This window comes from Schistocerca americana, chromosome X, assembly GCF_021461395.2.
Source record: "Schistocerca americana isolate TAMUIC-IGC-003095 chromosome X, iqSchAmer2.1, whole genome shotgun sequence".
NCBI classification, from domain to species: Eukaryota; Metazoa; Arthropoda; class Insecta; order Orthoptera; family Acrididae; genus Schistocerca; species Schistocerca americana.
The window spans coordinates 765,554,017-765,574,268 of NC_060130.1; the positions used below are offsets into that span (position 1 = coordinate 765,554,017).

The following is a 20,252-nucleotide window of genomic DNA, read 5'->3' on the forward strand; positions in this document are numbered from 1 at the left end:
TTAAAAAAACTGTACATTATTCTTCATTTGATGAGAAGAAGTCAAGTATTAAAGCTGCAAATCAGGTCTTCTTCAGACAATAATTCTCACAAATTACAATATTCTCACTCTGCATAGTGGTGCTTTAATGAATATACAGATAATATATTTTAATTCTTTTCTTCCATATGAGTGATTCAATGTTGCTAAAACTCCTGAGGAATCAGAGGCACTCCAGTGTATCCTTTTATAATACAAAACTTTGTCATAAATATTTTGAGGAATGAAATGTATCACAAAAATTGATGTTTCTGTATCAATCGACTGTTCACTACACTTAAAATAAATGAAATTTTTATATCTATCACTCAATTCTCCAAAATCACTACACTTCTCAAATGTTCTACAAAAGTCACACTCACAAGCACATCACTCCGAGAACAATGTTATCACTAGCTAAACTTTATACATTATATATATTTCCACAACATATAATTACAAAAAAATATTTAAATTTTGTTAAAGCTGTTCAGTTTGCTGCAGTCTTTGAGTGCTGCATACCTAAATTAATTCAATATTCAAAACTGAGTACTAGTTACAGCATTCTGAAGTGAGGCGATAAGAGTGTACAGTTCATATAGGAAGCATGTAAACAAATATTATTTGTTAATTTTGTTTTGTGCTTTTATTATTCTGCATTTCCAACATTTGCCAGAAATTGGACATTAAACATCTATTTCAAGTAATAACAAAAACAGAAAATAGGTGAAAGCCCTAGGCGGCACACTTTCACTTGAAGTTTGTTGGAACTGCACTAAAACTAACTTTGTGCCTATAGTTCTGCAAAACGCTGTTCTGCGTAGTACTCCAATAACACCTGCGCAAAACAGACCATCAGTTTAATAAATCAAAACTGCTAACTAATGCTAATCAGTACAAATACACATTCTATGTGAATGTGCACTGCAATTTAAGAATAAAATGCAAGAAACTTTTAAATCAGTTTTGCTTAAAATATGCTTTACATTACTCACATAATGCAGACTGAACAGGCTCACAAAACTTATTCTGAGCAGTATAATGTCTTAATGGTTTTCAGTATCAAAACCCAATATGTGCTATATGAATTGGATAAAGTTTACTTTAGAATCACGTTTGTCAACAAAGAAGAATCTTTCATCCTTGTCTTTCTCAAAATGTACAAATCATAAACACCGTAATTACTAAACATATAGGTTACATGCTGTCATTTATCCACAAATAATGTGTCAATTATTTCAGTCATAAGGAACCCTTTAAAATGACAACAGCAGTCCAAAAGTTTTCAGGTTTATGGTATAAGCTGTCTGTTGTTACGCGATGCACTATACATGAAGCACAGTATGTTTATATATTACATTACAAAAAAATTTTATATAAAAAGTCTGAATAGCAAAGAGTAAAGGCAACATTTATTTTAATATGAAGTAATACATACAAAAGTAAAAAAAGTAATACTGTCAATCCTTATATTACACTGATGTTTCTGAATTTAGACGAAGCACAAATTTATTCGATTTTGGGTCCACAACTTCTTCAGTTATATTGAAATGTGGTAATGTTTTCACATTACAGAGAAGAGAAACATCATTCTGACGCAGCTGGAAGCACGTGCCATCAGTAATGGATCGTGACAGCAACTCGTCACAAATCAAAGCCCATGTCTGAACTGACTTTTGTTCTTTTTCGTTCTGAAAAAGATAATGCATCAGCCAACATTAACTTTGTGATTTTCCTGTCTGAGTGGGTGATCAAAGAAAGAATACACAAACAAGTCCACTACATTTTCACTGTACTATTTAAACTACATCATTTTGCTTTCCATTCATTTTTTTCACACACAATTTCTTGAACAAAGGACCGAAAAATACATTTTTAACACTTAATCATAAAATTTTAAACAATTATAAAGCACATACACAAATGCAGGTTTTAAATAGCATTATGATTTGGGCAACAGCTGCAATTTCAGCTTTCATCATTAATAAAACCATCCATAAATGAATATACTGTGATCAATAGAAATCTGTGCCAAGCTAGAACCCAAATTGGGATCTCCTACTTATCACACATGGAAGTTACTAGCACCCACGGTGGGGCACTAGGAGCACTATGTTATAAACATTCAAACATTTGTGGATGGTTATAGAGGGTGCGAGAGAGAGTTCTGGAAATTGTTCAGGTCCATAACATCACATGGTGGATTGGATCTTCCATCTACTGCTTGACTCACATTGCATGTGTAGATTTGACCCATCTTGGGAAAGTTCAAGATTTTGTTTCTTAATGCGTATAAAAATAATACCTTGCCATTTCTCACAGTCCATAGTTTTAAAACATGGCAATTATGGCAGTAACAGCTGCTAAAAAATTGAGAATTTTAACTCGGCTGATGTGGCTTGCAAACTAAGAGGATTTTATTCGCTCACCACCAATGGCATTATATTTAGAGACCATAAGGAGACTTTCAAGAGAGAGTTTTGGTGCTATCATCATAGACCCCCAGTCTTGTGTTATTACATATATATGTTAATTGCTAGTGACTAGATGTTGGTGCACAACTAAATTCATGGGATAATGAATCTGTGGCTGACAGAACCTATGGTACACTTATAAAACACCAAAAAGGAAACAAATAACGCTGTCTCAAAAGAGAATTATCATCCAGAAGATTTTTTTCCATCTAATACATTATTACAGACATGAGTATACTATAAATGGGTACATAAACAATGAGTGTTGCCATGATCTGCAATGACTACAGCAGAGAATAAGACACAATTTTGTTGATAAAGTGTATGGTTGCATGTTACATGGCTGATTCCACAACAGAAGAGTCTGTATCCCATGCCTCAATTAAGGGTGCCTGTCTAGTGCCCGACGGGCATCTCTTTGTTGAAATGATAACACTCTTAGAACTGGGTTAGGTTGTGCTAATAATTTCGAAGCTTACATAACAATGAAGTTACTCGCATTACCATGTTTCTGTACACTAAGGTCAATCCTGTTTGCCTCCTAAAAAGGGAGGTGGAGTGACAGTAAAAATGGGAGATCTATCAAAACAATTTCAAATACTCAGTTCATCATTGGGCCATGGTGCAACACTCCAATGTTATCTTTATCATGCATTCCAACTGACTCAAATATTGATTCTGAATCTACAGATGCACTTTGCTTGAAGCTGGACCTAAATTTACAGGAGTCACAGGGTAATTTTACTGTGAAATCCTGAAAAATGGCAGTTGCCAGTACAAAGGATCCACTGCTACAATAAGCATTCACTTACATCCTGCAGGGGTGGTCATGTCATCTTTCTACACACATACACCAAAAAAAGTTTTGCATCACCTCAGTTCCAGAACCTGTACAGAAAATTGGAAGAAAGATCAACACAAACATGATTTCCACCCTTTTTATTACTCAAGAAACCACACATTGCATGTTGTACCATCATACAGTGAGACATTCGGAGGTGGTGATCCAGAATGCCGTACACACCGGTACCTCTAATACCCCGTAGCATGTCCTCTTGCACAGATGCATGCCTGTATTTGTCAGGGCATACTATACACAAGTTCATCAAGGCATTGTTGGTCCGGACTGTCCCACTCCTCAACGGCAATTTTGCATAGATCCCTCAGAGTGGTTGATGGGTCACGTCGTCCACAAACAGCCCTTTCCAATCTATCCCAGTTTAGATAGGGTTCATTTCTGGAAAACATGCTGGCCACTCTAGTCAAGTGATGTCATTATCCTGAAGGAAGTCATTCATAAGATGTTCATGATGGGGGCGTGAATTGTCGTCCATGAAGACTAATGCCTCGCCAATATGCTGCCGATATGGTTGCACTATCAATCGGATGATGGCATTCACGTATGCAACAGCCGTTACGGTGCCTTCCACGACCACCAGCAGCGTACGTCGGCCTCACATAGTGCCACCCCAAAACAGCAGGGAACCTCCACCTAGCTGCACTCGCTGAACAGTGTGTCTAAGGCGTTCACCCTGGCTGAGTTGCCTCCAAACACATCTCCGACAATATGCGGCACTCATCAGTGAAGAGAACGTGATGCCAATCCTGAGTGGTCCATTCAGCATGTTGTTGGGCCCATCTGTACTGCGCTGCATAGTATCGTGGTTGCAAAGATGGACCTCGCCATGGACGTTGGGAGTGAAGTTGCACATCATGCAACCTATTGCACACAGTTTGAGTCTTAACAAGATGTCCCGTGGCTGCACGAAAAGCATTATTCAACATGGTGGCATTGCTGTCAGGGTTCTTCTGAGCCATAATCCATAGGTAGCAGTCATCCACTGCAATAGTAGCCCTTGGGTTGCCTCAGCGAGGCATGTCATTGACAGTTCCTGTCTCTCTGTATCTCCTCCATGTCCGAACAACATTGCTTTGGTTCACTCCGAGACGCCTGGCCACTTTCCTTGTTGAGAGCCCTTCCTGGCACAAAATAACAATGTGGCCATTATCTAACCGCAGTACTGACCGCCTACGCATGGTTGAACTACAGACAACATGAGCTGTGTACCTCCTTCCTGGTGGAATGACTGGAACTGATCGGCTGTCGAACCTTCTCCATCTAATAGGTGCTGCTCATGCATGGTTGTTTACATCTTTGGGTGGGTTTAGTGACATCTCTGAACAGTCAAAGGGATTGTGTCTGTGATACAATATCCACAGTCCACGTCTATCTTCAGGAGTTCTGGGAAACAGAGTGATGCAAAATTTTTTTTTGATGTGTGTATGTTCCACCCTCTCTATGAACTATTACTACATGCACTATCACCTTAACACACCGTACAGTGTCATCCTGCTGCCTACTGAAATGGTAGGCTACAGAACCACTCTGCCAAGTCTATGAATGGATAGCCTGTGCACATAACCGACCATCATTGCATGCTGCCGTTTACTACGAATAGCCCTATAGTAATCATGGGAGTGCATCAACATTATTTATGCAGGGCCCTTCTTGGGCTACATGTGGCTCCTCGTGGTGGACATCTTGTCCAATTTGCAAGTTGTGGCCTGCATGGTATCCACAACAACTGTAGGGACCATGAAAGCTATGGTAACCATTTTCACCAGAAAGGGTGCCACTACCACCACATGTCAGCTTATCGTCAAAAATTTACATCTTTCTGCTGCAGGAATGGAATTCAGTGGCTCTCAACCACTCATTTTCATCCCGTATCCAACTCGAAGGCTGAGCAATTTGTGAGGCATTCAAGTTCCAAATGTAAAAGGGACTACTGGTAACAACAAAGAATGAAGCATTGACAGTATTCTTGCCTACCTACAGGTGTTATGCATATTAACCATCAAAGGGTTAAGTCCAGTCAAGATTACTTACAGCCACCACAATCGATCCCTGCTGGACCCTCCAGTGACACACACCAAGAAGTCATTTTTCCAAGCTGAGGTACCTATTTGGAATTGAAAATCTGGACAAATCCCTACAAGGATACTGGCATGATCATTGTTTATAAAGGCCAAATACATGTTCTCCATCAAGGTCCAAGGCGAAACCCTTGTGTGTGATTAGAACCAGCTGAGGCTGCAACCATGAGAGAATGCCTCCAAACAACATCCAACACCCCATCAGGATCCCAGGCAGCCCACATGCCATATGGTGGTGTTGGTGGCCTAACCACACCACCAAAAAAACCTGCAAGGTCGGTGATGCTGCTCACCACTGTTACCTCCTCAGCAAACTCCTTGGGACCATGATGACCTATCACTGTAGGTATGGACACATATGGAGGCCTCCGATCCCATCAGCATTGCCAATGTCCTTGATGTTTCTTGTAGTGGACTCTACAAACTGCCAGCAGCACTACTTTTGGTGAAAACTTCCACACAGGAATCTCTGGCAGAGATCTCAGCAGCTGTTCCTGGAGCTCATGCATTTTCATGCATTTCACATCTTCATCAGACAGTGAGATGGAGCTTGTAACTAGTCACGCACCACCAAGAGCACTACAACTGAGAGACTCTAGATGCTGCTTCAAGTACCAATCTTACTGCTCCTTGAAACCTCCCTGGCAGATTAAAACTGTGTGCTAGACCAGGACTCAAATCTGGAACATTTGCCTTTTGAGGGAAAGTGCTCTACCAACTGAGCTATCCATGCAAGACTCATGAACCACTCATCTTACTGCATCTTATGTACAACACCTCTGTGATGATATGTGGTAAAGGGCCAGTGTCCAGCCATTATTGTGTTTACAATAAATGCAGTCTATACCTTCTCCTTTCGCCAGTTATTGAACCATTGACTGCAATTCCACTATTTACTTTCAACTCTAGAACTGGGTCTTGTGCTACTAACTGGTTTTGCTTTGAATGTACCTACACCATATTTCTATTTAGCCTATGATGGCTGTGCTGATATAGGATTATCACTGTTGTTGCCTTTATTCACTCCTCTGGAGGATATACAGTGTGGTTGTAGTACAATGCCGTTAGTGCAGCCACAAAAATAAACGTTCTTTTTCACAAAGAGCAAAGAACTATAGAGCACATGATACCCATTAATTTTAACTTATGTTGTGAATTCACATAATAATAATAATATGAGAGATTAAAAAGCTGAAAGCAGAAGACGCCTTTTATGTTTGTGGTACTTACCTGCAGAACTGGAGAAGGCACCAAATAAGGTTCAAGGAATGCCCTGGGTGTGAAATCATGACTTAAACACTTTGCTAAGTGAGCTAAAATAGATTCAACTGAATGCCGTGGTTGTTGCCGGGTGATGCGCAAGTATTTCTGTAATGCCCGTGCCATTGATGGAAAAACAGCCTGGGCTGCTTCATGTGGATCCATTGGAATTGCTGGAACTAAAGACACAATATGCTGTATTAATGAAATAAACAAGATGAAAAAACATTTTCTCAAATTTAGCATACAGAACTATGCAGACTGCAAGGATACACTGATGAGCCAAAACATTATAACCACTTGCTGTATAGCTTGTTTGTCCACCTTTGGAACAAAATACATCACTGAGTATGCCTGTCAGGTATCTGACAGCTTGTTGGTAGGTTCATGGAGGTATGTGGCATCAGATGTCTACACACAGGTCATGTAATTCATACAAATAACGGGCTGCTGATCAGCGTATGTGGTGATGGTGCCCAATAGTGACACAGATGGGTTCCATATGATTTACATCAGGTGAAAATCTGGTTGCTGAGACCAACATGAGTTCACTATAATGCTCCTCAAACCACTGTAGCACATTTCTGACTCAGAGAAATGGACAAATACACTGCTGAAAAATGATATCACCATTGGGGAAGACATCAAGCATGAGAGGATGCAGGTGGTTCGCAGCTGTCAGTATGTCTTCGATTATTACCATAGGTCTCATGCAAGTGCAGGAGAATGTCTCCCACAGCATAATACTACTACTACCAGAATGCGTCCGGGGCATGCTGCACATTTAGATCTGCGGTTCACCTCAATGATGGCATCTGTGAAGACAATCATTGACCTATTGCAGAAAATGTGATTCACCCAAAGAGCCAACACATTTCAATTGATCAACGGTCGAATCCTGATGGTCCCCTGCTCATTGAAATCTTAATTGACAATGTTGTCGGGTCAACATATGACTATGTAAGTTTGGTCTTCCGCAGAGCTCCATGTTCAATAATGTATGATGAACGGTGCACTCCAAAACACTTGTGCGTGCACCAGCATTGTGCTCTTTCAGCAGAGATGCCACAGTCACCATCTATCCTACTTTACTGAGCAGACAAGCCTCGAAACCCCACATTCTACGACGAGTCATGGACGTCCAACTATTTAGCGCCTAGTGATATTTTCACTGTCCTCCTACTTCTTTCTGTAGATGCTCAAGACAGTAGCATGGGAGCATTCGACCAGCTTCACCATTTTCGAGATACTCATTCACAGAGCCTTCGCAATAATAACTGCCCTTTGTTATCTCAATGGATTTCCCAATTTGCAGAATGTATCTCTGCTGGGGTGATCCCCCATTTATGTCTGCTTTACTTGTACACTTTTGTAACCATGTCACAGGCCCACAACAACATCAGGCGGCAACCAATGTCGCAGTGGGCAGAGGCCATAATGTTTTGGCTTATCAGTGTATAGAGCTTGTGGGGTCCGCTTGCAATGACAGGATGCATTATATAATGAGAATAGTTTAGATGGCTCATCAGAAACTTTTCGTTCCTTCTAAATGATAAGGACTTAAGATTACAGGGCAGGTTACTTCCCTCACTGCCATTTATTAAGCCTCCCACTCATGTATCACTTTTCACATCACCAGTGAGGTAATGATGTGGTAAAGAACGGTCTTAAACTCTTCGTTAAAGGTGTATGTGGTAATTTGTTCAGCTACCACACTGTCCTGGACTTCCATGAGCCTTAGAAGTGAGGATATTAAAACCTGTTTCCTTTACATTTGCTGGAGAAGTATGATGATGCCCTGTTAATCAGTGATTTAATATTTGTCTGATTAAGCCCTATCAGCTTAAGTGTGTCGCACAGGTTTGGAGTCTACACACGTACCACTGTCAATTTGTTTGTTAAAGTTAAGTCCTTGAATAACCACTTGTTTGCAAATATTAATACATGCCACAGTGATATAACAAATTATGGTTCACATATTGCAAAATCAGAAATTAAAATCTAGTCTAGATGCAGTATTTTGACAGTCATACACCAGTAAACTTGGTAAGGCAAAATCTTTGTATACTTACCCCATGAAAAGTCTTTGCTGGATAACAAATGTAGGCTCACAGTTTCAGATGGGGAGCAGGTGTGGAACTGGCTCTAAAGGGGAGCTTAAATGATTTTTTAAAAACTGAAAACAGTTCCCTTGGCCACAATACTAACATGTTAAAAAGAAGCATGAATAATCAGAGGAAAAAATCATTTGTTAACTCAAACACATAGTGCTCTGTCAAATCTTCTGTTGACTAGATAATTAGTTGTCTATGTCAAGATGCAAAGCAGAAGGAAGAGCTGTAATACACAAACCAATTAAGTATCTTCTCAGCAATTAAAATAAATAAATAAAAGATTATAATAGTATGTCTTCTGATTAGTTTCCTTGGAGTTTAATTTTCTGCACTGAATATTGTTCTCATGAGGAATGGAATGCTATTAATTTCCAGACTCTCAGAGAAAATCACATTTATGTGACACACCCTTGGAGAAACTGACATTTCAAATGACTTTCTCCATGACCCTGTAGTGTCAGTGTAAGGCAATAAAAACTAGTGAATTACCCTGTTTATCTCATGTAATAATGTATTCTTTGTGTGTGTGAGGGGGAGGGAGGCAGGGCGGGGGGGGGGGGGGGGGGGGGGGGGGGAATTGTAAGTGCTTAAAAGTATTAGTAATTTATTCATCCAAGGTTATTAGTGTCCTGTACTTGGTATGGTGCAAGGAAAACTGACATCTGGCAATGTTGTTACCAGCTTTCAACTGTGAAATGCAAAAGGCTATTGGCGGTACTGAAGCTGAGACCTACAGTCATCTGTAGAACTGTGAGGTGCAACACTGAAGCATTGCCTTACAGAAGTACACAAAATCATGTTACATGATCGACTGTGATAGATGAATGGAGCAGATTGGGGATTTGACAAGAATCTTCAGATTTGTACCATATTCATTTAATTTGCCTGCTGCGCAGAACAGATTTCACCTTTGGCCTTTTGTCCGAGAGGGAAGAAAAATGTTTTATACACACTATCATGTAAAATAAAGTGGATTATAATTCATACACACCAAGCATTGCACACTGGATGGTCCCCTTTCTGGGGCATAAAACCATGTCTTAGTGAACTGCACCCTATCTAAATCGGAGTTAAAAATACCTCATCTAGCCAGAGTAGTTGCGTAGAGGTATGCTCCAGACAAATGGTCGACTTTAACAGTTGCAGCTTTTTGTATGTTACTTCTAGGCAATATTCTTGCAAACATCACATGGCTGAGGTGACTGCATCTCAAGAAATGGGACTAAATCACAAGACATTTTGTAAATTTCCCCTGGATACCGCAACACCTTAGTTTGTTTCCTTGATGAATTCTCTGGTAAGAGTTACACAGTAGCTCTTCTGTTGCATTTTTTACAGTTTACGTACGACATATATAAATAACCACATAGAGGAAGCATTGAGTTTCAGACAGGCACAATGGAAAAAGACCACAAAAATATAGAAGCTTTCAAAGTTTCTGCAGTAGAAAACACACACAGTCACACAAACACATATGTGTGAGAGTTGTGCTTGTGTTAATGAGTGTGTTTTCTACTGCAGGAGGAGGACTTTGTCCAAAAGCTTCGATATTTTAGGAATCTTTTTCAGTGTGCCTATCTACGACTCAATGCCTCCTCACATGGCAAGTAGCAATCCATCCTTTCCATATTGTTGTTATTTCACCTTGGAGTTTCCATTGTTTGACATATGTAAATAATAACACCAAAATTCTCAGCAGAAATTTGTTTATTATCTAAAACAGCTTACTTGAATTTAACAAGCCAAACCTAGGTCTCAGGCTACAAAACTGATAAGTCTGTCATAACAACCGAGATACGTTGGGAGAGGGGAGGGGGGGATGACAATCACAAGCTTCCTCATTAATCTGTTAATACTTGACAGTCAGGACTTCACCAACTTGATACCAAAATAAGTGTTGTGATACAAAGGATTGAATGAATACAGACAGACAACCACATAAGTCTCACTGATGGAGCTACCTGAGATTATTATGCCTCCAGGTAGTGCTATATAGCAGTCCTCAGCTGGGTAAAGTTGTCAACTTCTCATTGATCCCGCCTTACCAACACAGACAGCAGTTAGTAAGGATCCATGTCACTAGTACCCAGACCACTTAATGGTTAACCATTGATTAGGGTTTTTTAACTGGACTGAACACAGAGATGGTTGCATCAGTCAGTTGCTGTCACAGTGCTCAGATACAGTGAGTTGGCTGTACACATTCAGTTAAGCCAGCTAAGCATATATTTTGCAGCTTCCTTTAGGAAACTGCCTTATCTGTCCTGTATATGTATACAGATCAGTGAGCTGTCAATGGAGGGCATATCATTAATCGTATCCCAATGAACAATGCCAGCAAGGCAGGAGAGCATATTGAGAGATCCATGTTGGAGAACAAACACAATCTAGTGATGAAATTCTTCTGAACACTTTAAAGCCCACTACAGTTCTGTCAGTTGTGCGGCGAGTTCTATGAAAGCCTGTTCGTCTGCTGTGGAGTTAGAAGCAGGTACTGGAAATAGAGTTATGGCATGACAACCATTATGGTACCTATACGCAAGGAGGTAGTAAGGGGAAGATATGAGGTGTGAAAAATTTTATTAATAAAGGTGGTTAAACCAGTTTTAGCCCTCTAATGTCAAAGGTCTACTTTCTATGTATACTTTCTCTTTGAACATTCCAGTACCTCTGAACTGTCTCTTTTACACACTGGGATATTGTCCTTTCAGCTCCTTCCCATGCGCCCTGAACTGATTTATGTTTCACTGTAGTATGACAACCAGCAGCAAGGTTTTCTAAATCCGTTCCTTCGCCTTGTTGCCAAGTGTGGTGATGGATCCATGTACGCTGCCACTGTGACTGCAGAATTCACATTCAGCACCACCAGTGGGAAGTTGAAAGAAGAGCGCCCACTTCTCTCGCTGTCACTGCCACCACCAGCAAAGTAGTGCAGGTGGCAAGTTCCCAGCATGGCCTTGCTCTCTCTAGCCTCAATTGTTCTCAATGAAGGTTCCACTCACTGACTAGGACTATTTTCTAGCATTTTGTATGGGAAACAGTGCATGTTATTAGAACTGGCCTGGAATGCTAGTCTTTTGTTACTGTTCTCACATGTCATTCTGGTGCTTTGTCACTGCCATTGTGCTTCTTGTAATTAGTAGTTGTAATAAAGACCTGTAGGTCCTACAGTTTTTAGCGACAAGGTTGTTCCATTTCAGCACTTATTCTGCGAGTATAATGGATTCGGTGTTGGTTCAGTTGTTACAGTGGCAGCAGCAGTTTCAACAAAAAGTTAGACTCGCTTCAACAGCTGATTACCACTTCACATCTTGTCATTAGACTTTCGCAACTGCCTCCTGCATGCCCACCCGCTGCCACAGTGTTTTCATCGTTTCACCAAGATTTTAACTGTATGGCAGCTAATGATTCAGAGGGACTGGTGAGTTCCCTCTGGTACACCTTGTATTCCATCACCTTGGTGGATGGGCTCTCTTTAGTCTCATCAATCATCGCTCAAATGCCGTATCGTCTGTTGGTTATTGACCCACCTCATTACATTTCTGATTGTGCACTTGGCAATTATCCTGCAGTGGTGATGTTGACGAGGATGAGAGTTTCGGCAGACTACTTGAATTCTGTATGGTACTTAGTTTTGATACAGCTTGCAGTTTTGAAGGAAAGGAACAGCTGCCTTACAAAATTTCTTGGAAAAGCATGCATTAATTCTTACATAGTTGGTCAGGTTAACATATGATATATCAAATGTGGTAGTAGTAGTTGTAGTCGCAGTTGTAGTTGTAGTTGTTGTTGTCTTCATTCTAGAGACTGGTTTGATGCAGCTCTCCATGCTACTCTATCCTGTGCAAGCGCCTTCATCTCCAAGTAACTACTGCAACCTACATACTTCTGAATCTGCTTAGTGTATTCATCTCTTGGTCTCCCTCTATGATTTTTACCCTCCACACTTCCCTCCATCACTAAGTTGGTGATCCCTTGATGCCGCAGAACATGTCCTACTAACCGATCCCTTCTTCTAGTCAAGTTGTGCCACAAATTCCTCTTCTCCCCGATTCTATTCAGTACCTCCTCATTAGTTACATGATCTACCCATATAATCTTCAGCATTATTCTGTAGCACCACATTTTGAAAGCTTCTATTCTCTTCTTGTCTAAACTATTTACCGTCCATGTTTCACATCCATAAATGGCTACACTCCATACAAATACTTTTAGAAAAGACTTCCTGACACTTAAATCTATACTCGATGTTAACAAATTTCTCTTCTTCTGAAACGCTTTCCTTGCCATTGCTAGTCTACATTTTATATCCTCTGTACTTCAACAATAATCAGTTATTTTGCTCCCCAAATAGCAGAACTCATCTACTATAAGTGTCTCATTTCCTAATCTAATTCCCTTAGCATCACCTGATTTAATTATACTACATTCCAGTATCCTCGTTTTGCTTTTGTTGATGTTCATCTTATATCCGCTTTTTAAGACATTGTCCATCCCGTTCCACTGCTCTTCCAGGTCCATTGCTGTCTCTGACAGAATTACCATGTCATCGGCAAACCTCAAAGTTTTTATTTCTTCTCCGTGGATTTTAATTCCTACTCCAAATTTTTTTTGTTTCCTTTACTGCTTGCTCAATATACAGATTGAATAACATCGGGGATAGGCTACCACCCTGTCTCACTCCCTTCCCAACCGCTGCTTCCCTTTCATGCCCCTCGACTCATAACTGTCATTTGGTTCTTGTACAAATTGTAAACAGCCTTTCGCTCCCTGTATTTGACCCCTGCCACCTTCAGAATTTGAAACAGAGTACTCCAGTCAATCTTGTCAAAAGCTTTCTCTATGTCAACAAATGACAAACGTAGGTTTGCCTTTCCTTAACCTATCTTCTAAGGTAAGTCGTAGGGTCAGTATTGTCTCACGTGTTCCAACATTTCTACGGAATCCAAACTGATCTTCCGCAAGGTCAGGTTTTTCCATTCGTCTGAAAAGAATTCGTGTAAGTATTTTGCAGCTGTGACTTATTAAACTGATAGTTCGGTAATTTTCACACCTGTAAACACCTGCTTTCTTTGGGATTGGAATTATTATATTCTTCTAGAAATCTGAGTGTATTTCGCCTGTCTCATGCATCTTGCTCACCAGATGGTAGAGTTTTGTCTGTCAAGGCTATCAGTAGTTCTAATGGAACATTGTCTAATGCCGGGGTCTTGTTTCCACTTAGGTCTTTCAGTGCTCTGTCAAATTCTTCACGCAGTATCACATCTCCCATTTCATCTTCACTTACGCCCTCTTCCATTTCCATAACATTGCCCTCACCTTGCGTAGACCCTCTATATACTCCTTCCATCTTTCTGCTTTCCCTTCTTTGCTTAGAACTGGTTTTGCATCTGAGCTCTTGATATTCATACAAGTGGTTCTCTTTTCTCCAAAGGTCTCTCTAATTTTCCTGTAGGCAGTATCTATCTTACTCCTAGTGATATATGCCTCTACATCCTTACATTTGTCCTCTAGCCATCCCTGCTTAGCCATTTTGCACTTCCTGTCAATCCCATTTTTCAGACATTTGTATTCCTTTTTGCCTGCCTCATTTACTGAATTTTTATATTTTATCCTTTCATCAATTAAATTCAATATATCTTCTGTTACCCAAGGATTTTTACTATCTCTCAGCTTTTTCCTACTTGATACTCTGCTGCCTTCACTATTTCATCTCTCAAAGCTACCCATTCGTCTTCTACTGTATTTCTTTCCCCTGTCCCTGTCAATCATTCACTAACGCTCTCTCTGAAACTCACTGTGGTAGTAGCATTCTTAAATATTGACATTTAATGATTTATATATCTTCTTAGCCTAAGTATTAAGACATCATCGTCTCACTCCTTTTTTACCTTGGCATTTTTGGCTCCATAAAGAATGATCAACAGAACAACTGACACAGAATTCACTGAATGAACATGTGAATTCAGCTTCGTGGTATGCTTTAACAAATCTGCCACACATTCCGTGTGCATTACACTGAAATGTCTTGTGGCTATAGCAGTGACAACTCTAACAGTAGAAGCTGTTTCGTACGGATATATGAGCATTTCGAAAACAGACATATGTCTTCATGTAGTCTGCAAAATTTGGTGATTCAGAAGGTAGAACATGAGCAGCACTCTTCTAAAGCTGACAACTGACTTATTTCATAATATTTCCTAAATTGTTACCCCTTCATCAGATCATTTCTTCAGAAAATTCTTTGTGGCAATATTCATGTCATGCTAAGAATCCACACCCTTTCTTAATTTACAGGAACTGTGTTTCTTCTGACACACTCTTATGTTCTCTAATGTTTTGCATTTGAGCAGCTGTTCAGATTGAGCAGATGATTATGTTTGAATAAGCAGTGCCCCATTCCACGGAAAATTCACTATCTTTAGAGTCTCGGTCTCTTTCTACAGAAAGGTGAGATATACACTGTTAAAAACCAAATTTTTAACATTAGCTGTTGACTGGTGTGGAGGATTGGTCTATCGAGCTCCCTTTGGTGGTTGGATGAAAGTTCCAACCAACGGTCCATTCAGTCCACTGTGAAGTTTTGAATTGTGAAAGTTATCGACATTCATGTTTAGCTGGGATATTGAAGGTCAGTCCAAACAAGGCCTTGCCTTATCTGGACAAGCAAGATACAACCGAGGTGCAAAAGGTGCCCTAGAAGTTGCCCACTAATTACTTTTCATCTCAAAATCCATCCACTATGTTGGCATGTAGAATGCTTTGAGGCTGATTTCTTTCTTTCTTTGAGATATTTGCATCATCATTCCAATCTCAGCAGTTAGAACAACATTCCAGCACCCTGTGACACACAAAGTTCCAGTACCTCACTACACAGTGAACAATGAAGCATGCCCATAGCTTGCAGTTACAGATAACTGGTGGTGCTCATCAGATCCTAGCTCTGGAAGCTTGGGATAATGAAATCCATAACCAGCCTAGACTGAATGAGTTCCCTGAGGGGTTTCTCATTTCATATGAGCCAAGTGGCTTTACTGAATGGCATGGATGTGGTGAACATTACCCCCAACCTTCCAAATTTTAGGCAGACACACCCAGTTTAATACAATAACTGCAGAGTACCTTGAAAATTGTATGAAAGCATTTACAGGAATTCATACATCTCAGAAAAATCAGTGGCTTGAGGATTTATTTCAAATTTTCTTATGGTCTTTTCATGTTTCCCTTTTAGGATAAAATGACTACTTGCCCTCATGGCATGAAATTCTATGAGGTTCTTGCAGCACCTACTCATCCTTAATTTGTGGGCGGATAATTATTGTACTATTGAGAGACTGGTTGCCAGCAAAGGTTTTTGAGATCACTGGTATCGAGATATCAGCAGCACAGTGACAATTCTGGATACTGAAATGTTCAAATGCATGTGAAAAGTACATGTTCAGGCCACTATTTACATGGCTTTTCCTCAGCATCTGCCTTGTCTGACAGGAGCATGAAGATAATGAAATGGTGACTGAAATGAATGACTAGACCAGCTTTATACTGAGCAGTGTGAGTAGAATGCTGGTCATAAAGTAATTCTGGGGCTTCAACCACACAGCATTAACTGCAATGTGTCTAAGGCAGAAAATTCAGATACAAATTGTCTTCTGACAGAACTGGACTCTGAACAAGTGTACCGATGTGGATGGGAGGAAACTACTTCAATACAAAATTTTTTCACGGGCTCTGGAGAGGGAAGAACGAGGAGAAAGGTTGAGTAAGTTCTTAACAACAAAACTGTTTTAAGTTAATGTATCAACAAGTACACTGTGTACACTACCACATTATGGCAAAAATACATTTTTGCAGCAACTACTTACACTTCAGTGAGGTGGGACAATCCTAACCATAGCAAAAATTTTCAATCTTTTAAATTGAAATACATTTAAGATTCCAAAAGCACTTTCCATTTCATAAGAAGTGTATGATCTGTTCATATGGAGAACAGGTAGCTCATGTACTTAGCACACCTAGATATGAATTTTATAGCATTTTGAGTTTGTATCAGCTTACATCATATCGACGACAAGGCAGAGATGTGCCAAACTGTTTCATCTTAAATTACTTTACTCATTAAAGATATTTTTAATATGTTTTCACATTGTTGAACAGTGACCAGAGACTCATAAAATAAAGACCAACACATTTTCATAACTTATATTACAATATATTAAAAATGAGAATATCTGTGTTGTTCTTGTGGCCATTTGAGTGACATGACACCCAAAATTTATGGCACACCCCACGGAAACTTGCCCTAGTAGGCAAGAGGTACACAATGCTTATGCCACTCAACAAAAATCATTGCCTTTAGTTTCTCAAGCAAATGATCATACTCCACCTTAATTCTGTTAAGCAAAAAAGCTATTAATATCTTACCTGTATTTGCCAGAACATGCCTATTTAACGCATCTCCCTGATCATTGTGCAGCCTCTTGATGTGTGTAAATGCTTCTTCGGCTGCTGTTATCAGCCGTGCTCTTCGTTTTTTCACCCTCCGCTCATAGTCATGTTCCTCATAGAAACGTTCATTGTGGCTAGAGTCTCTTCTCCTAGCATGTGCTGCCAGCACTGCCCGAGATTGACTCTGTAATTTAATCACAAGTCTCTGTTCAAATAAAACCTTTGTAATTGTTCAATTCTATAATTCTTTTATTTTTCTCACTTTTAACAATTTCCTTAATATTACACAACTGTAAAAACTAAATTCACATAATTATACTTCCTCAGTATAAGAAATAACCTGTATGTTTCCTTAGCTTCACACTTGAAGCAGGCAAAGTAACTGATTTTAGAGATACAATAAACTGACTATCTCATAAGATGTACAGGCGTGGTGTATTGGTTCCAAAGACAGATGGAGAATGTCTGTGACATTGTGGACAATGATGTTGGTAGCAAGTTAGAAATAAGGCACAAGTTAATGAGAGAGTGGAAGGAAGCTTGAGATAGCAGCAGTACTGGAAGAGGGCTTGTCCACTTTATATCCAATAACAGGCCACAATCAATGGAAAGTGTCAACTATTTGAAGTAATTAGGGTACATGGGAGTTTAGAAAACCGATTTATTCAGATAATCCACCCATATACTTTTATTTAGCAGTTTACCAATAAAAGCTGCATGTACTTGTAACAAAATTGATATCTTTTATTATTACCAGGACAAGCACAGTAGAGATGTATGTAGAACAACCTAGTAAACAGAAAGTATGTACTACATTTGCATTGTGTATATACAGTACATATGTAAAGAAATAATGATTTAAAAAATCCTTAATTTTCATCCGTCTAACCAAGTCCGCCTGCTTAGAAGGAGCTACATCACACACTTTTCTCGGGACAGATATTTTATATTTGTTGCTTTCATCTTGAGATTCAAACCATTGCACAGCAGAATCTAAACATATAAATGCTTCAGAACAAGCTGGTGTACTTTCACCTTCATTTTATTGATCATTATTTGATGAGATGCTGGTGGCATCAGTGTTATCGATGGTGAGATTTATGATTTCGCTATCATACATGATTTGATGCCTTGGATCTGCATCATCAACACTCATAAATTTTTAAATGTCTTGTTCATCACATTCATGACAATTGAGTTCTTTTAGCATATTGAGCATTTTGGATATATCAATCTGTTTGTCATTTTCTATTAGACTTTGAGAACTTTCTGCCATATCCAAAATTTTATTATAGATTTTTTTTCAAATTCTGTTCCTTTAGACAATCCCGTGCTGCTCCGAGCAAGTACATCGCATATTTCAAATCAATATTTCTATGATTTCTTAACAGAGTTTATTCTCCTTTCCCTTCTCTTTCCAACAATACTTTATAAAACAATTCTATTCAGTAATACTGTTTGGAAGTCTCAATAAAGCCTTGATCCATGGGCTGTATTAGGTAGGTTACATTAGGTGAGAGAAACATCCCTTTTATGAATGCATCCTTTCGTTTAAAGTATCACATGATGGAAGAGTTGGTTTGCAATCCAGGAGCAACAATGTTTTCTCCCTTTTCCCATTCTTTAACTGATGAGCTTTACAGAAGGCACAAAAACTTCCATAAGTCATTCTGTGAAAAATCTTGCTATCCATTCCGGCACTCTTTCGTGAGATGTAAACAATAGGCACCACAGACATTTTAATGCATTTGAAACAACACAGTTTATTACTTTTAGCAATGATGAGAATAGGCAATCAATGGCTACTGCCAGCATTAACACAAGCTAAAGCAATAATATGCTCATTGTTCATTTTAGGCCTAGGTGCCACTTATTCATGACGGGAAGCAAGAGTTTTTCTGCCAAAGCTTTCCAATCGAGTCCAGTGTCGTCAACACTGTAAGCTTTTATCAGAGCATAATATTCCTCCCCCAATATACCCCTTAGTTTTACTTTGAAAGAATCAGCAGTTTTTCTCCTCTTATTTGAAGCTCATGAATGCCATACATCGATTTAAAGAATTTTAACCAGCCTATGCTTGCTTTAAAATTCGAAGGCCCTCCCAGGTTTCCACTAAATTGAGTTGGTCTTTCACGTAGAATGGGACCAGAGATAGGCTCTTCTTGTGATTTTTTTCTGTGTAAACCACTTGCAAACAGCATCATCTATACCCGTGTTTATGGCAAACTTCAGTTTTACGGACTGTCGATCCATCAGAAGAATCAAGGTTAGATATAAAATTTGTGATGCTTGTAATTTTTTTAACATGTAACTGCTGACTTACCAACCTCATACTCATTAGATAACTTGGTTGCAGGTTCACCTTCCTCTAACCTTTTATTAATATCTTATTTATCTCTCATAGAAAGGACAGCACATTTAGGGATATTACACCATAATGTTACTTTACACAGCAAAGTTGACACAAATTATTGTAATAGAGTGCAAACAGTTGTTATTTTCAGCAATTTGGCATTGATACGGGGGGAGGAGTGGGAGAGGGCAAGACTGTAAGGGGAGGGGGGGGGGGGCAGCAAGGATGAGTGAGTAATAGTTCAGTTAAGTAGTCATTTGGTTGACCAACATTCGGATAGTCAATACTCTACTGTACCTGTAAAGGATTAAAAAATAAAACGGTGATATAAACGACCATGGACAGCTTGGATCGCTAGAGCATATCATGATTTCCAATGCACAGATATGTCACAGAAGAATGGGAAAGGTGCATGTCCACGGACAAAAGTATACGTGACAGTCAGGGAATGAGGTGTTAAACAAGTCAAGTGTCACATAAGTATTTTTCAGGGAGACACAGTCTCTTATGAGACTGAATCAAGAGGACATTGCAGGAACACCAGCCAGAGGAAAGAAGACAGGAACTGCCAAGAAGGGTGAAAGTACAGCTGAAGATCAAGCACACTAGGATAGACCACATGAGATGACACAACAGCAGCAGCAACAACAA

General features: G+C 39.5%; 1 protein-coding gene across 1 annotated transcript in view; it reads right to left on the reverse strand.

The window, feature by feature from the left end:
• Positions 1–20,252, reverse strand: part of LOC124555237 (vang-like protein 2-B) — a 74,080-nt gene that overhangs the window by 20 nt on the left and 53,808 nt on the right. Inside the window, exons 7-9 of the mRNA XM_047129099.1 lie at positions 17,225–17,432; positions 6,660–6,868; positions 1–1,709 (exon numbers count right to left, since the gene is read on the reverse strand). The exon at positions 1–1,709 is cut by the window's left edge and continues 20 nt beyond it. Of these exons, the coding sequence (XP_046985055.1) occupies positions 1,491–1,709; positions 6,660–6,868; positions 17,225–17,432 (636 nt within the window). The 3' untranslated portion in view covers positions 1–1,490. The remainder of the gene's footprint in view (positions 1,710–6,659; positions 6,869–17,224; positions 17,433–20,252) is intronic.